Genomic DNA, 14970 nt, shown 5'->3' with positions numbered 1-14970 from the left:
GTTCAAAAAAGGTAGTAGGAATAGTCCAGGTAATTATAGACCAGTGAGCCTTACGTCTGTGGTGGGAAAGCTGTTGGAAAAGATTTTTAGAGATGGGATCTATGGGCACTTAGAGAATCATGGTCTGATCAGGGACAGTCGGCATGGCTTTGTGAAGGGCAGATCGTGCCTAACAAGCCTGATAGAATTCTTTGAGGAGGTGCCCAGGCATATAGATGAGGGTAGTGCAGTGGATGTGATCTACATGGATTTTAGTAAGACATTTGACAAGGTTCCACATGGTAGGTTTATTCAAAAAGTCAGAAGGCATGGGATCCAGGAAAGTTTGGCCAGGTGGATTCAGAATTGGCTTGCATGCAGAAGGCAGAGGGTCGTGGTGGAGGGAGTACATTCAGATTGGAGGATTTTGACTAGTGGTGTTCCACAAGGATCTGTTCAGGGACCTCTACTTTTCGTGATTTTTATTAACGACCTGGATGTGGGGGTAAAAGGGTGGGTTGGCAAGTTTGCAGACGACACAATGGTTGGTGGTGTTGTAGATAGTGTAGAGGATTGTCAAAGATTGCAGAGAGACATTGATAGGATGCAGACGTGGGCAGAGAAGTGGCAGATGGAGTTTAACCCGGAGAAGTGTGAGGTGGTACACTTTGGAAGGACAAACTCCAAGGCAGAGTACAAAGTAAATGGCAGGATACTTGGTAGTGTGGCGGAGCAGAAGGATCTGGGGGTACATGTCCACAGATCCCTGAAAGATCCCTCTCAGGTAGATAGGGTAGTTAAGAAAGCTTATGGGATGTTAGCTTTTATAAGTCAAGGGATAGAGTTTAAGAGATGCGATGTAATGATGCAGCTCTATAAAACTCTTGTTAGGCCACACTTGGAGTACTGTGTCCAGTTCTGGTCGCCTCACTATAGGAAGGATGTGGAAGCATTGGAAAGGGTACAGAGGAGATTTACCAGGATGCTGCCTGGTTTAGAGAGTATGGATTATGATCAGAGATTAAGGGAGCTAGGGCTTTACTCTTTGGAGAGAAGGAGGATGAAAGGAGACATGATAGAGGTATACAAGATATTAAGAGGAATAGACAGAGTGGACAGCCAGCGCCTCTCTCCCAGGGCACCACTGCTCAGTACAAAAGAACATGGCTTTAAGGTAAGGGGAGGGAAGTTCAAGGGGGATATTAGAGGAAGGTTTTTCACTCAGAGAGTGGTTGGTGCGTGGAATGCACTGCCTGAGTCAGTGGTGGAGGCAGACACACTAGTGAAGTTTAAGAGACTACTAGACAGGTATATGGAGGAATTTAAGGTGGGGGGTTATATGGGAGGCAGGGTTTGAGGGTCGGCACAACATTGTGGGCCGAAGGGCCTGTAATGTGCCGTACTATTCTATGTTCTATGTTCTATATGAAACATGATTCTGATTTATTCCCAAAGCACTGAGTAAACAGGAAATGGCAATGTGAGTATGAGGATGGAGCAGTAAGAGCCCATAATGAATTGCTCCACCCACCCCAGTGTCACTACCTGCTGCAAAACAGGTGAGTGAGCAGGAGGGGAAGAAAAGCACCACTTGACCCTCTCCACATAGGAAAACTGCATTGTCGGACTCTCACTATGGGCCCTAGTCACCCCAGTCCGCATCAACTCACTCAATGACACTGGGGTTTCTGAACACTGTCGGACTCTCAAGTATGGGGAACTCAAGTCCTCATCATCAACAATTTTCCTTCTGAGCTACACTATGGGCAATACAGAGAAGTCATCACCATGACAAAGTGGTATCAAGAAAACAACCTCTCCCTCAATGTGGCAAAAACAAAGGAGCTGGTTGTGGACTACAGGAAGAATGGACACATGCTAGCCCCTATTGACATCAGTGGATCTGGGGTTGAGAAGGTGAAAAGCTTTAAGTTCCTCAGCATGCACATTACAGAGGATCTCACGTGATCTGTACACAGTAGTTGTGTGGTGAAAAAGGCACAATAGCGTCTCTTTCACCTCAAGATGGCTGAAGAAGTTTGGTATGGTCCCCCAAATTCTAAGAACTTTCTACAGGGGCACAATTGAGAGCATCCTGACTGGCTGCATCACTGCCTGGTGTATGAACTGTACTTCCCTCGATCACAGGACTCTGCAGAGAGTGGTGCGGACAGCCCAGCGCATCTGTAGTTGTGAACTTCCCACTATTCAGTACATTTACAGAGACAGGTGTGTAAAAAGGGCCTGAAGGATCATTGGGGACCCAAGTCACCCCAACCACAAACTGTTCCAGCTGCTACCATCTGGGAAACGGTACCACAGCATAAAAGCCAGAACCAACAGGCTCCGGGACAGCTTCTTCCACCAGGCCAGCAGACTGATTAATTCACACTGACACAATTGCATTTCTGTGCTATATAGACTGTCCTGTTGTACATACTATTTTTTAAATAAAGTACTATAATTGCACACTGCACATTTGAACGGAGGCGTTATGCAAAGATTTCTACTCCTCGTGTATTTGAAGGATGTAAGTAATGAAATCAATGCAATCATCCTCTCCCCGATCTCAAACAGCCATGTTATACATAATTGACAGTGCCCCCTCTGATCAACTGTACTTAAATAGATTTCAATTTCAAAGACGAGAAGATCTGCAGATGTTGGAAATCCAAGCAACACACAAAATGCTGGAGGAACTCAGCAGGCCAGGCAGCATCTATGGAGAAGAGTAGAGTCGACATTTCAGGGTGAGACCCTTCCGCAGGAGTCCTGGCCTGTTGAGTTACTCCAGCATTATGTGTGTATTGCCGTGATTTCAATTTCTCTTGATTTTGAAAATAATGATGAAGTAGAGCAGTAGATGTGGTGTATATGGATTTTAGTAAGGTGTTGGATAATGTTCTCCATGGTAAGTATATGTCTATGAAAGTTCTCAGTCATTCAGATCACTCTATATCAAGCTAGATGATGTTTCACTACCTTGACGTCGCACGTGATGAAGACCATGGAGCGGCTGATAATACAGAATCTGAGGCCACAAACCAGGCACGCCCAGGATCCTCTTCAGTTTGCGTATAAGGAGAAGGTGGGAGTGGAGGATGCTATCACGTATTGCTGCACAAATCACTCTCTCACCTAGATGGGGTCAGTTGTGCTGTGAGGATTACATTCCTTGACTTCTCTAGTGCCTTTACCACCATCCAGCCCAAGATCTTAAGGCACAAACTAACGGAGATGGGAGTAGACTCTCACATGGTGGATTGGATAGTGGACTACTTGACAGATAGACCTCAGTATGTGCGGTTGGGAGACTGTAGGTCTGACACGGTGGTCAGCAGCACAGGAGCGCCGCAGGGAACCGTACTCTCTCCGGTCCTGTGTTCACATCAGACTTCCAATATAACTCGGAGTCCTGCCATGTGCAGAAGTTCGCTGATGACACGGCCATAGTGGGGTGTGTCAGGAATGGACAGGAGGAGGAGTATAGGAAACTGATACAGGACTTTGTGATATGGTGCAACTCAAACTACCTGCGTCTCAATATCACCAAGACCAAGGAGATGGTGGTGGACTTTAGGAGATGTAGGCCTCATATGGAGCCAGTGATCATTAATGGAGAATGTGTGGAGCAGGTTAAGACCTACAAGTATCTGGGAGTACAGTTAGACGAGAAGCTAGACTGGACTGCCAACACAGATGCCTTGTGCAGGAAGGCACAGAGTCGACTGTACTTCCTTAGAAGGTTGGCGTCATTCAATGTCTGTAGTGAGATGCTGAAGATGTTCTATAGGTCAGTTGTGGAGAGCGCCCTCTTCTTTGTGGTGGCGTGTTGGGAAGGAAGCATTAAGAAGAGGGACGCCTCACGTCTTAATAAGCTGGTAAGGAAGGCGGGCTCTGTCATGGGCAAAGTACTGGAGAGTTTAACATCGGTAGCTGAGCGAAGGGCGCTGAGTAGGCTACGGTCAATTATGGAAAACTCTGAACATCCTCTACATAGCACCATCCAGAGACAGAGAAGCAGTTTCAGCGACAGGTTACTATCGATGCAATGCTCCTCAGACAGGATGAAGAGGTCAATACTCCCCAATGCCATTAGGCTTTACAATTCTACCGCCAGGACTTAAGAACTTTTTAAAAGCTATTATAAATGCTTTTTGAGATAGTGATTTAGATGCATATCATATTTTCTTACTGAGTTAAGTATTGTATGTAATTAGTTTTTGCTACAACAAGTGTATGGGACATTGGAAAAAAGTTGAATTTCCCCATGGGGATGAATAAAGTATCTATCTATCTATCATCCAGGAGGCTTTTTCAGTTTTAATCCCAGGGTGGGGGGGGGGGGGGGGGTAAAGTTCTCTGACTTATAAATTCTGAGTTGTTTAAAGGGATAGCAATCACACTAGGGTCTTTAATCATCACAGAGTCACAAATGGATGGCCCAATGTAGGACTAACACCTCAGGTCAAGACTTTGCAGTATATCTACACCTAAAGGACAAGGGATGCTCCTTTGATGATGATAATGTGCACATTTTCAATAGGAGGATAGGTGGTTTGAAAGAGAGGTTAAAGAAGCCATTTTTGTTAAACTGAAAAACTTATCCTTGAACAGAGGGGTTGGGGTATAACACCAGCTATCAGCTACTTACAATGCAGTCCTAACATCTCTACAACAGTTCATACATCTACAACTCTTAATGACCCTCATGTGATTGCTATACCTTTAAACAACTCAGATTATAAACCAGAAAATGGATTAAAACTGAAGAAGCCTCTGGGATGAGTGGCAGAATGTCTTTTAGACAACACAGCAAGTCCAGCTGCCTTGATATTCCCCATGGAGTCAGGAGGCATGGGATCCAGGGAAACTTGGCTATGGACTCAGAATTGGCTTTCCTATAGAAAGCAGAGGACTGTAATAGATAGAAGGATGCTCCATGGGGATCTATTCTGGGAACCCTGCTCTTTGTGATTTTTCTAAGTGACTTGGATGAGGAAGTGGAAGGGTGAGTTAGTAAGCTTGAAGATGACCAAAAGAATGTGGAGATGTAGATAGTATACAATGTTATTATAGACTACAACAGGACATAGACTGGATGCAGAGCTGGGCGGAGAAGTGACAGAAGGAGTTCAAGCCAGAAAAGTGTGGATTGATTCAGTTTAGAAAATCAAATTTGAAGGCAAAATAGAGTTAATGGTAGGATTTTCTTAGCAGTGTGGATGAAAAGAGGAATCTTGGCCTTCAAAAGTTGCCACACAAGTTGATAGTGTGGCTAAGAAGGTGTGCATTATGTTGGCCATAATTAGTTGGGGGATGAGTTCAAGAGCTGTGAGATATTGTAGCAGCTTTATAAAACCCTGGTTAGACCACACTTGGAATATTATGTTCTGCTCCGGTCGCCTCATTATAGGAAGGATGTGGAAGCTTTAGAGACAGTGCAGAGGGAACTACCAGGATGCAACCTGAATTAGAGAGCACGTCTTAGGAGAAATGGTTGAGCAAGCGAAGGATTTTGTCTTTGAAACAAGAGAGGATGAGGGGTAACTTGATATTGCCATAGAAGATGATAAGAGGCATAGAGAATCAGAATTATTATCGCTAATAAATGGCTGAAAATTTGTGGCTTTGCAAAAGTAGTACAGTACAATACATAAAAACCTATAAATTACCATCAGATAGATAGCGAGATATAAATAATTAAAGAGAACCACAAAATAGTGTGGTAGTGTTTATGGGTTAGTTTATTGTCCATTCAGAAATCTATTGGTGGAGGGGAAGCAGCTGTTCCTGAAGCATTGAATGTGTGTCTTCAGGCTCCTGTACCTCATCCTTGATGGTAGCAATGAGAAGAGGGCATGTCCTGGATGATGGCAGTCCTTAATAATAGAGCTGGCTGAGTTTGCAATCCTTAGTAGCTTTTTCCAACCCTGTGCAGTGGCCCCTCCACACCAGACAGTCATGTAACAAGTTAGAATGCTCTTCACAGTACATCTGTCGAAATTTGTGAGAGTCTTTAATGTCATATCAATTCTCCTCAAACTCCTCATAATATATAGCTGCTGATGCGCCTTTTTTGTAATTGCATCAATATGTTGGGGCCCAGGTTAGATCTTCAGAGATGATGACACCCAGGAACTTAAAACCTTTTCCACTTGATGAGGACTGCTGATCCCTCAATGAAGACAGTTAGGTGTTCTCTTGACTTCCCTTTACTACCCCTTCCTGAAGTCTGCAATCAGCTCCTTGCTCTTATTGACACTGAGTACAAAGTTGTTATTGCAACACCCTTCAACCAGCTGATCTATCTCACTCCTGTATATCTCACCACCATCTGAGAGTAGACTGCCAGAGACTTTTTCCCAGAGAGAAACAGCTAATACAAGGGGGCATAATTTTAAGGTATTAAGGGGAAAGTGTAGAGGGGATGTTAGAGATATGTTTTATAGATAAAGTGGTGGGTGCATAGAACACTCTGCCAGGGATGATGGCAGTGGCAGATATGTTAGAGACATATAAGGGTGTCTCAGATAGGCATACGGATGATAGAAAAATGAAGGAATATGTTGGAGGGAAGGATTGAGTTTGGAGTTAGGTTAAAGGGTTAGTACAACATCATGGGCTGAAGGGCCTGGCCTGTGCTGCGTTCTAGATCTGGCAGCTCAATAAACAACACAGATCATTACAAGTACAATTTTAGGAATTTCATGGCTGATCGTCAACTGAACAACTGATAAACCTGATCGTTCTTGTATTTGGATGACAAACTCTAAAAGTGCTGGAGACAGGGCTTGAAAAAGGAATGGGGAATCATAGAAATCAAACTAGCCCACCTTGAGAAATGCACCCAGTCTTGGGCAGTCCTGAGAATTTGCCAATTTAATCTCAGTAACCTTCAGCCCTCACAATCTCAGTCAGCAGTCGCTTCACTATCCACTACAAACTCTGGCAATTGGAAATGTGGTTATCGTGGGTAGTAGCTTGGCCAATCTTTGTGGGCAAGGTTTGATATTTGTGCTCACAAGGCAGTACTCCAGAGGGCCTCACCCATCAGAATGGAGCAGGCTTTCTCTGGGACCAAGATGACTCTGGTAGATCCACTCCAGGTAAACTCAAAGTTTATGGGCAGGGTAACAGGTGGCCCACTGCCCCCTGGTCTTGACTGGGCAAGGAAGACCACTTCCAGAAAGAAATGAACAGCTGACCAGCAGAGATCCTCAGCGGCACATCAGGCGAAAGCAGGATTATCAGAAAGAGCCCTCCACTGCACTGCTCTTCATAGCTCTTGGCAAGTGATATCTCACTGGCATTTTCTCTAATACTCCACCGGCTAGAAACTAGATGGCTACAACTGAAAGCTTAAAACTGTATGCTGACCTATGCTAACATAAGTCATAAGACATAGGAGCAGAATTAGGCTATTCGGCACATCGAGTTTGTTCCACCACTTGATCATGACTGATTTATTATCCTCCTCAACTCCATTCCCCGCCATCTCCCTGTAACAATGTTCCCTTTAATTTGTAAAGACCAGTGTGTGCAAAACTCGTGCTGTGCAATCTTTTTTCCCAGTGACATGTTATACATTGAGATATTCATTTTAACAGCTAGCAAAACACTGTCATTTTCATTTCATTTTTCAATTTTTTTTTATTGATTTCCAAATAAAGAATATACAAATCGGAAGAGGAGTTTAACAAGTAGATAATATAAAAGGCTTATAAACAGCAACAGTAAAAACAAAAAGTATATAATATCAAAATCAAATAAGTAAAATATTATGCTGTTATATATACAATGGTCAAAAAAAACTACAACTCCTCATAACAATCATAAAAAAGATTGGGAATTTTATTGATAAGGAAAAAAAAACCCACTAACTAGACTGAAACAAAAACAAAAAAAGAGAAAAAAGGAAAGAAAAAGAAAAGAAAAAGAAAGATTGAGCAGTCCAATTGAGGATAAAATTAGAGAAAACAGAGAGAGAGAAAAAAAAACACATCCTTCCAGTCATCTCCGAACCTTCATGGATAAGGATTTTCCCCAAAGAGAATAAAGAAAAATAAATAAAAATAAATAAATTAAATCATGTGAAAATATTGAATAAAAGGTTGCCAGATTTGTTCAAAATTAAAGGATGTATCAAATGTCCGGCTTCTAATTTTCTCCAAGCTTAAACATGACATAATGGAGGAGACCAACACTGTCAATAAGAACTTCGATCTCCTCTGGGTTTGATCATTTTCACTCTCGTTCATCTTCACTTTAACAAAACATACGTAGCAGGCCTGTAGCAGGTAATGAAGGATTTTCTCGCTGCAGCTTTTGCACACTGTCCATATGTGATTTGTTTGCTAAATGACGCTTTAAGAAAGAAGCCAGGTGTCCAAGTATTACTCCACTTCTTCCCAATTGCAAATTCTCCGGCAACTTTTGCATCATGACAATACACCAGTTTCTGTGTTGTACACAAATACTTCTCGTAGCTGTACCTTCCTGACTTCATGAGCTTTCGGTGTAGCCATTTCTACTTTTTCATTAAGCCATTCCACTTTAAATCAACTAGCAGTTCTTTTGTGCTTCACACCCTTTGCTTCTTTGGAATTAGACACAGCGAATCAATAATTTCTTCAATAAAAACAGTATAAATAAGCCAATTCTAAAATCTGCAGACGAATCATCGCCAACTCCATGTTGTCAACACCGTCTGCATCAGAAACTGGAAAAGGAAACGTGATTGTGTATGAATGTGAAATATGCTTAACATGCCAACGAGTTAGAGGATGACAACCTTTTGTGCGCAGTTTAAATTCTTTTGTGCACTTGTAGCAAAAGATGTGTGTGCACTCACACATGCACACACCTGGGCATCAACCTGAAACATTTGATGCCCAGACTAATAAAGAACCTATCAACCTCCATTTTAAAGATACCCAATGACTTGGCCTCCACAGCCGCCTCTGGCAAAGAATTCCACAGATTCACTACCCTCTGGCTAAAGAAATTTCTCCTCACCCCCGTTCTAAATGGGCGTCCCTCTATTCTGAGACTGTGCCCTCTGGACCTACACTCCCTCACTATGGGAAAAGCCCCTGGTCGAATATCAGGTAATCTTACCTAAAAGAGGAAGGTCCTAACAGTTCTGGTAATGGACTAGCAACTCCAGTCAGAGATTTCAAATCTCATTATGGCAAGCAGAAAAGCCTAACTCCATAAATCTCTGGACTGATACCAGAAAATAACGATGAAAGCAGCTGCTCGTCATAAAACATCCCTAGTGGGTTTTATGATGGAACTCCCACACTCCTATCCAATAAATGAATCATTACCTGCATGAGATTTGTCTCATATGATGCAACTGGCTCTTGGTGCCCTGAGGATAACACAGGAAGGCAAGAAATATAACCTTACCCATACTGCAAAACGAGAACAGGACTAAACAAATTGACTTGGTTTGCACCATTCAGATTTTAAAATCCCCTATAAAATAAATAGGACACAAATATACAAACAGTATCCACCACTGCCACGCACAAAATTACTATTGTGAATGCCACTACATCATAATACATCACATGCAAAGCTGCTTCCGATCAGCAGTGCAGAATTTCAGCTTCAAACTCTGCATGATGAACCTACGTACTGGAACCTCTTTAGATGTTTGCAGAGAGCATCATAGTGGTAATGAAATGCAGGGGACTCCAAATGACATCATAAACAAGGAGGACTGCTCACTCTGGTTTACATACATTATCCAAATTCTGAGATTGAATTACTGCCCTATTACTCACTGCCAGCTAGTAACATTTCTGTGGATAACTGCTCTTAAATTGTCTGAAAACAAGAACTAGAATCACATAAAAATGACTATTTCAGCTGTAAAATCATTTAAGAGCTTTCTTTAAAAATGACGTAGGCACTCCAAGAACTTAGATTTAATTTTTCTGCCACGTAACCATCAAAATAATGTCAAAGCCACACAATGTACACATCTGTGCACATCAGCTCAGAGACTTTACAATGTAAAATGATAGTAAACTCCAATCGGAAAAGTGGTAAAGAAATGCTTAGAACGTTAAAGGGCCGTACCATAAGATGGAAACTTGCTGCTGCCAATGTGACAAAGTCAAAGAAGGAAAACAACTCATACTCAGACCAATTGGATTTTTTCCAAAGAACAGTTTATCTGAAAAGAAAAGTGATCCTCTCAGATGCTGATTTTTTTTTAAAACTTCAGATCAGAGCATGAGAGAAACATTTACTTCTCAGAGCTATCATTCATTGAGGAGATCTTTATGAAGATCATAATGACCCCAACCTGATGAACTCAAAGCTCATCATGTTCCCAGTGACTATACACACATTGCTGCAATAGCATGTCACTCTCTTCAGGAACAGAACCTACTGAGAGCCGATCATTACAGCAACTTAAACATGCAACAGGAGATTTTCTATCATCTATATATCCCAGGTTTCCACTGTGTGTAAATAGGAAAGTTCCATTCTATACATTCTACGCACAAAATGCAGGAGGAGCTTAGGAGGTCAGGCAGCATCTATGGAAAAGAATGAATAGTCAACGTTTCAGACCAAGACCCTTAATCTAGTCCTAAAAAAAGCTGTCAGCTCAAAACACCAACACTGCATCCCTCTCCATTGATGCTGCCTGACCTGCTGAGTTCCTCCACCATTTTGTGTGTGTTAATCTGGATTTCCAGCATCTGCAGAATCACTTGTGTTTACCATTCTATACAGTGTCAATGTGCTCGGAAGCAGGGATGCCCAACCTGGGTCCAGTACCCTTGCTGAATGGTATTGGTCCATGGTGTAAGAAAGTTGAACACCCATGCTCTAAAGGAATGCCTGTGTTCGGGAGACCAACAGAGACTGAATGGTACAATTGGTATTGGTGCTGAGAAGAAGAAGGAGAGGATGGGGAAGACTTGTTAATGTCTTCAGTCACTAACTGAAACACTATAGAAATGTTAGTGCTTTGAAGAAAATAAGGGATTAGCTTTATTTGTCACAAACATACAATGAAATGTGTTGCATATGTCAATGACCAACACAGTCCAGGGATATGCTGGGGCAGCCCACAAGTGTCACCGTACATCTGGCGCCCACGAAATATGCCCAGAACTTTCTAAAACAAACCTGTACGCCTTTAGAATGTAGGAGGAATTGGGAGCCCACCACGGGAAGAGTGTACAAACTCCTTACAGCAGCGGGAATTGAATACTGGTGCTGTAAAGTGATTGCACTACCATCAGAGAACAAACTTGTACAGCAGGAAGGGGCGTAGGGAGGGAGAGGTGGGAGAAATAAAAGGAGAAACCAAAACCTTTGATTCTGCAAATTTGAACCAACAGAATGAGATGGAATTGCTCCACAGGAGGGGCAGCATCAGAGAGGAAAATGCATCAGGACTGGGGAAGGCAGAACTGAGAGAACAAAAGGAATATCTATCATCAGAAGAGCAGGATAAAGTGAGTAACACAGAACTGTGGAAAGTGATTTAAATTTAAATTCTATGGAATGAGGAGGAGCAATCTAAGAAGCTCATTTAACTGACAAAATAAGCAGAATTGTTAGGAGCTAGGATTAGTTCATCAGCTTTCAGTCATGAGCTGAAAGGCCTCTCAGTGACATGGCCACAGAGGATTTGCACATTGTGGGAACACAATGAGGACACAGCATAGTGCATCCCTGTACCCTGTCAACCTTGACTTTCTTCTCAAGTCGTCACTTTTTATTGTCATTTCGACCATAACTGCTGGTACAGTACACAATAAGAACGAGACAACATTTCCCAGGACCATGGTGAACAATACAAAAACTACACTGAACTACGTAAACCAACACAAAAACTACACTAGACTACAGACCTACCCAGGACTGCATAAAGTACACAAAACAGTGCAGGCATTACAATAAATAATAAACAAGACAATAGGCACAGCAGAGGTCAGTAGGTTGGTAGTCCGATGGTTTGGGGGGAAAAACTGTTACATAAATAGTCAGCTGAATGGCGGCGTCCGGGATTCCGTCTGTTTCTGTACTCCCACTGAGTATTTCGTTGCCACAGATGTAGTCCAATTTAATGTCCATTGGAGAGCAGAATGGACAGGAGAGCCGGCCGGCTAGGGCTTGCTTTTTTCCTGGCATGGACTCCTGCCCGCTCGCCTCGCTTCCGCTTCCTCACACACCGCTTACAATGTCCCCACCTCCGGCCACCAGCATCAGGCGACTCCGAGGACTGCAGGCCCGATTCCCTCAGCAAGCCGAGGTCACGCAATCTAACCAGCAGATTTTCATGAAGGTCTGTTTTTGGGCGATCTCTGTATGATAGCAGTATCTGGCGATGGTAGATAGTCGCTCTGTTATCCATTGCCCTATACCCTAATTGTGCCTTAAAATTAAATTAAAATACTAAATTAAAGTAGCACCAGATCCGAAAGGCCGCTGCTGCCGTGTGCCGCACCGCCTACACCTGTTCTCTGAACGACTTTGGGTTAAAGGTAGAAATATATGCTGACAATATGATACAATGCACTATCCAGCAACACACTACAGGCAGGAGGTTGGTAGAACATCAAATAGTATATGCCCTTCACCCCATGATATTTGGTAATACCAATTAGTAATTAAATACCCAATTAAGCTCATTCCTTCTACCTACACAATGTGCATTTCCTTCCATTTTACCAAAGCTACAACATGAAAGATTTAGGAAAAATGCAAAACCTCATTAACAAGGGTATGATTTTACATACCTATAGATATATAGGATAAATAAATACTGGTGCTTTAATACCTGGTATAGACCCACAACAACACTTACCTTGGGCAGCTTCCTTTAACAGTTCGATGCAACGTTCAACAAGCAAACCAAACACGGCCAGTCCCAGTGTCGTAGCATGCTCCTGAATGACTGATCGGCAGTTCTCCGAACCAGAATCTAATGCAGCACAGGATAGACAACACTTATATTTATAAGGACTGAGAAAAATTGTCAGCTCTTTCCTCAAAGATTTGGAAAACTTTCATTTTCACCAGTACAGTTTATTTAAACATTTTTTTTTACAGTTATCTGACCACAAGTCAAGCCATGTTAACACAAATTCCTTCACCAATAAACTGCAAGTTGAATTGCATTCAGGACACTAGCCCCCACAAACAATGGGTGAACGCCAAATTCTTGAGAAAACATGACTGAACTATTTCCAGATCTGATGTAATACTGTACCTGAAATGTTATCCTGATTTTTATAAATGCTCATAAGACCTGGTGCAGACTCCCAGTGATTTCTGTTTTAACTTGAGAACGTGGATTTCCACAAACAGATTTTCTAGGTAAGTTATTAGAAATCTGGGACTTCACTGGCTACAGGTAGGAATTAAGGAGGAATCCCTCGGATGTCAGTAAACAAAACGTGTCAGTGAGCGAACAATGGTGTCTGATTTACCAATAAGAGCAAGTTCTCCTTTAAAGACAAGAAAATACTAGAATTATAGAAACCCAAAGGAATTAACAATAATTCTATAATCAATAAGTCATTTAAAATAATAAATTGGCAAATTGGTTCATTATTGTACTTTGTAAAACTTGTCTTGCATACTTTCGATACAGATCAATTAATTACAATTGTCCGTCTGTCTTTCTGTGTAGTTTTTAATTATTTCATTTAGAGATACAGTGCAGAACAGGCCCTTCAGTCCAACGAGAGCACCACTCAGAAACCCACTTATTTAACCCTAGCCAGTTAACCTATTAACGAATTCGTCTTTGGACTGTGGGAGGAAACCAGAGCACCCAGAGGAAACCATGTGCTCACGGGAAGGATGTACAAACTTCTTACTGGAATTGAACTCTTGATGCTCCAAGCTGTAATACTATCATGCAAACCGCTACACTTCCATGGTGCCCTATTGATTCTACGGCATTTCTTTGCATCTACTGTGAATTCTGACAAGAAAATGAATCTCAGGGTTGAAGATGATAACATATATGTACTTTGATAATAAACTTACTTTGAACTTTAAACAGTGCATTGAGGTAGAGCAAGATAAACAATAAGAATGTAGAATAACATTCTACATGTTACAGTGCACAGAGACAATAAGGTACAAGATAAAGTTGTCTGAGTTTATGTTTCAATTCCAATGCTGTCTGTAAGGAGTTTGTACATTCCTCCCCACAAACTCGTGGGTTTCCTCCCACATTCCAAACACACACTGGTCAGTAGATTAATTGGTTTTCTCTGAGTAAGCTAGGGTTAAATAGGTGGGTTGCTAGGCAGCACAGCTTGTTGGGCAGAAGGGTCTTTTCCACACACACTGTCTCTCTCAATAAATAAGATTGACCTCTGATCTCTTGACCTCACAAAGTAGATTGTGAAGTCAAGAGTCCATCTTACCATTCAAATGTCCTAGAACAGCAGGACAGCTGTCCTTGAACCTCGTGATATGTGCTTTCAAACCAGACACACAACACTGCCCAATCTCTAAATGTCCTCCCATATTTCCATCTTGCTTCACCCATCCCTCCTCTTCCAGCACTTAACTGAAATTCATTCAGTAGACCCATGTACCCGTCAATAGAGCACAAGGCCCCTGTGAATTACAACGGAAGATGACCCTCCACACTTTGGTGATTAACCATATAACAATTACAGCATGGAAACAGGCCATCTCAGCCCTTCTAGTCAGTGCCGACGCTTACACTCACCTAGTCCCACTGGCCCGCACTCAGCCCATAACCCTCCATTCCTTTCTTGTCCATATACCTATCCAATTTTACTTCAAATGATAATACCAAACCTGCCTCTACCACTTCTACTGGAAGCTCATTCCACACAGCTACCACTCTCTGAGTAAAGAAATTTGCCCTCGTGTTACCCTTAAACTTTTGCCCCCTAACTCTCAAATCATGTCCTCGTTTGAATCTCCCCTACTCTCAATGGAAAAAGCCTATCCACGTCAACTCAA

The 14970-nt window shown here is 42.3% G+C and overlaps 1 protein-coding gene across 3 annotated transcripts in view; it reads right to left on the bottom strand.

The window, feature by feature from the left end:
* The window catches only part of smg6 (SMG6 nonsense mediated mRNA decay factor), a 520319-nt gene that overhangs the window by 261158 nt on the left and 244191 nt on the right, over positions 1 to 14970 (bottom strand). For all 3 annotated transcript variants that reach the window (XM_073053020.1, XM_073053021.1, XM_073053022.1), the window contains one exon: positions 12824 to 12940. In XM_073053020.1, coding sequence (XP_072909121.1) covers positions 12824 to 12940 — 117 coding nt within the window. The remainder of the gene's footprint in view (positions 1 to 12823; positions 12941 to 14970) is intronic.

Source organism: Hemitrygon akajei, chromosome 8 (genome assembly GCF_048418815.1).
Source record: "Hemitrygon akajei chromosome 8, sHemAka1.3, whole genome shotgun sequence".
NCBI classification, from domain to species: Eukaryota; Metazoa; Chordata; class Chondrichthyes; order Myliobatiformes; family Dasyatidae; genus Hemitrygon; species Hemitrygon akajei.
This window is presented reverse-complemented; position numbering and strand designations above follow the sequence as displayed.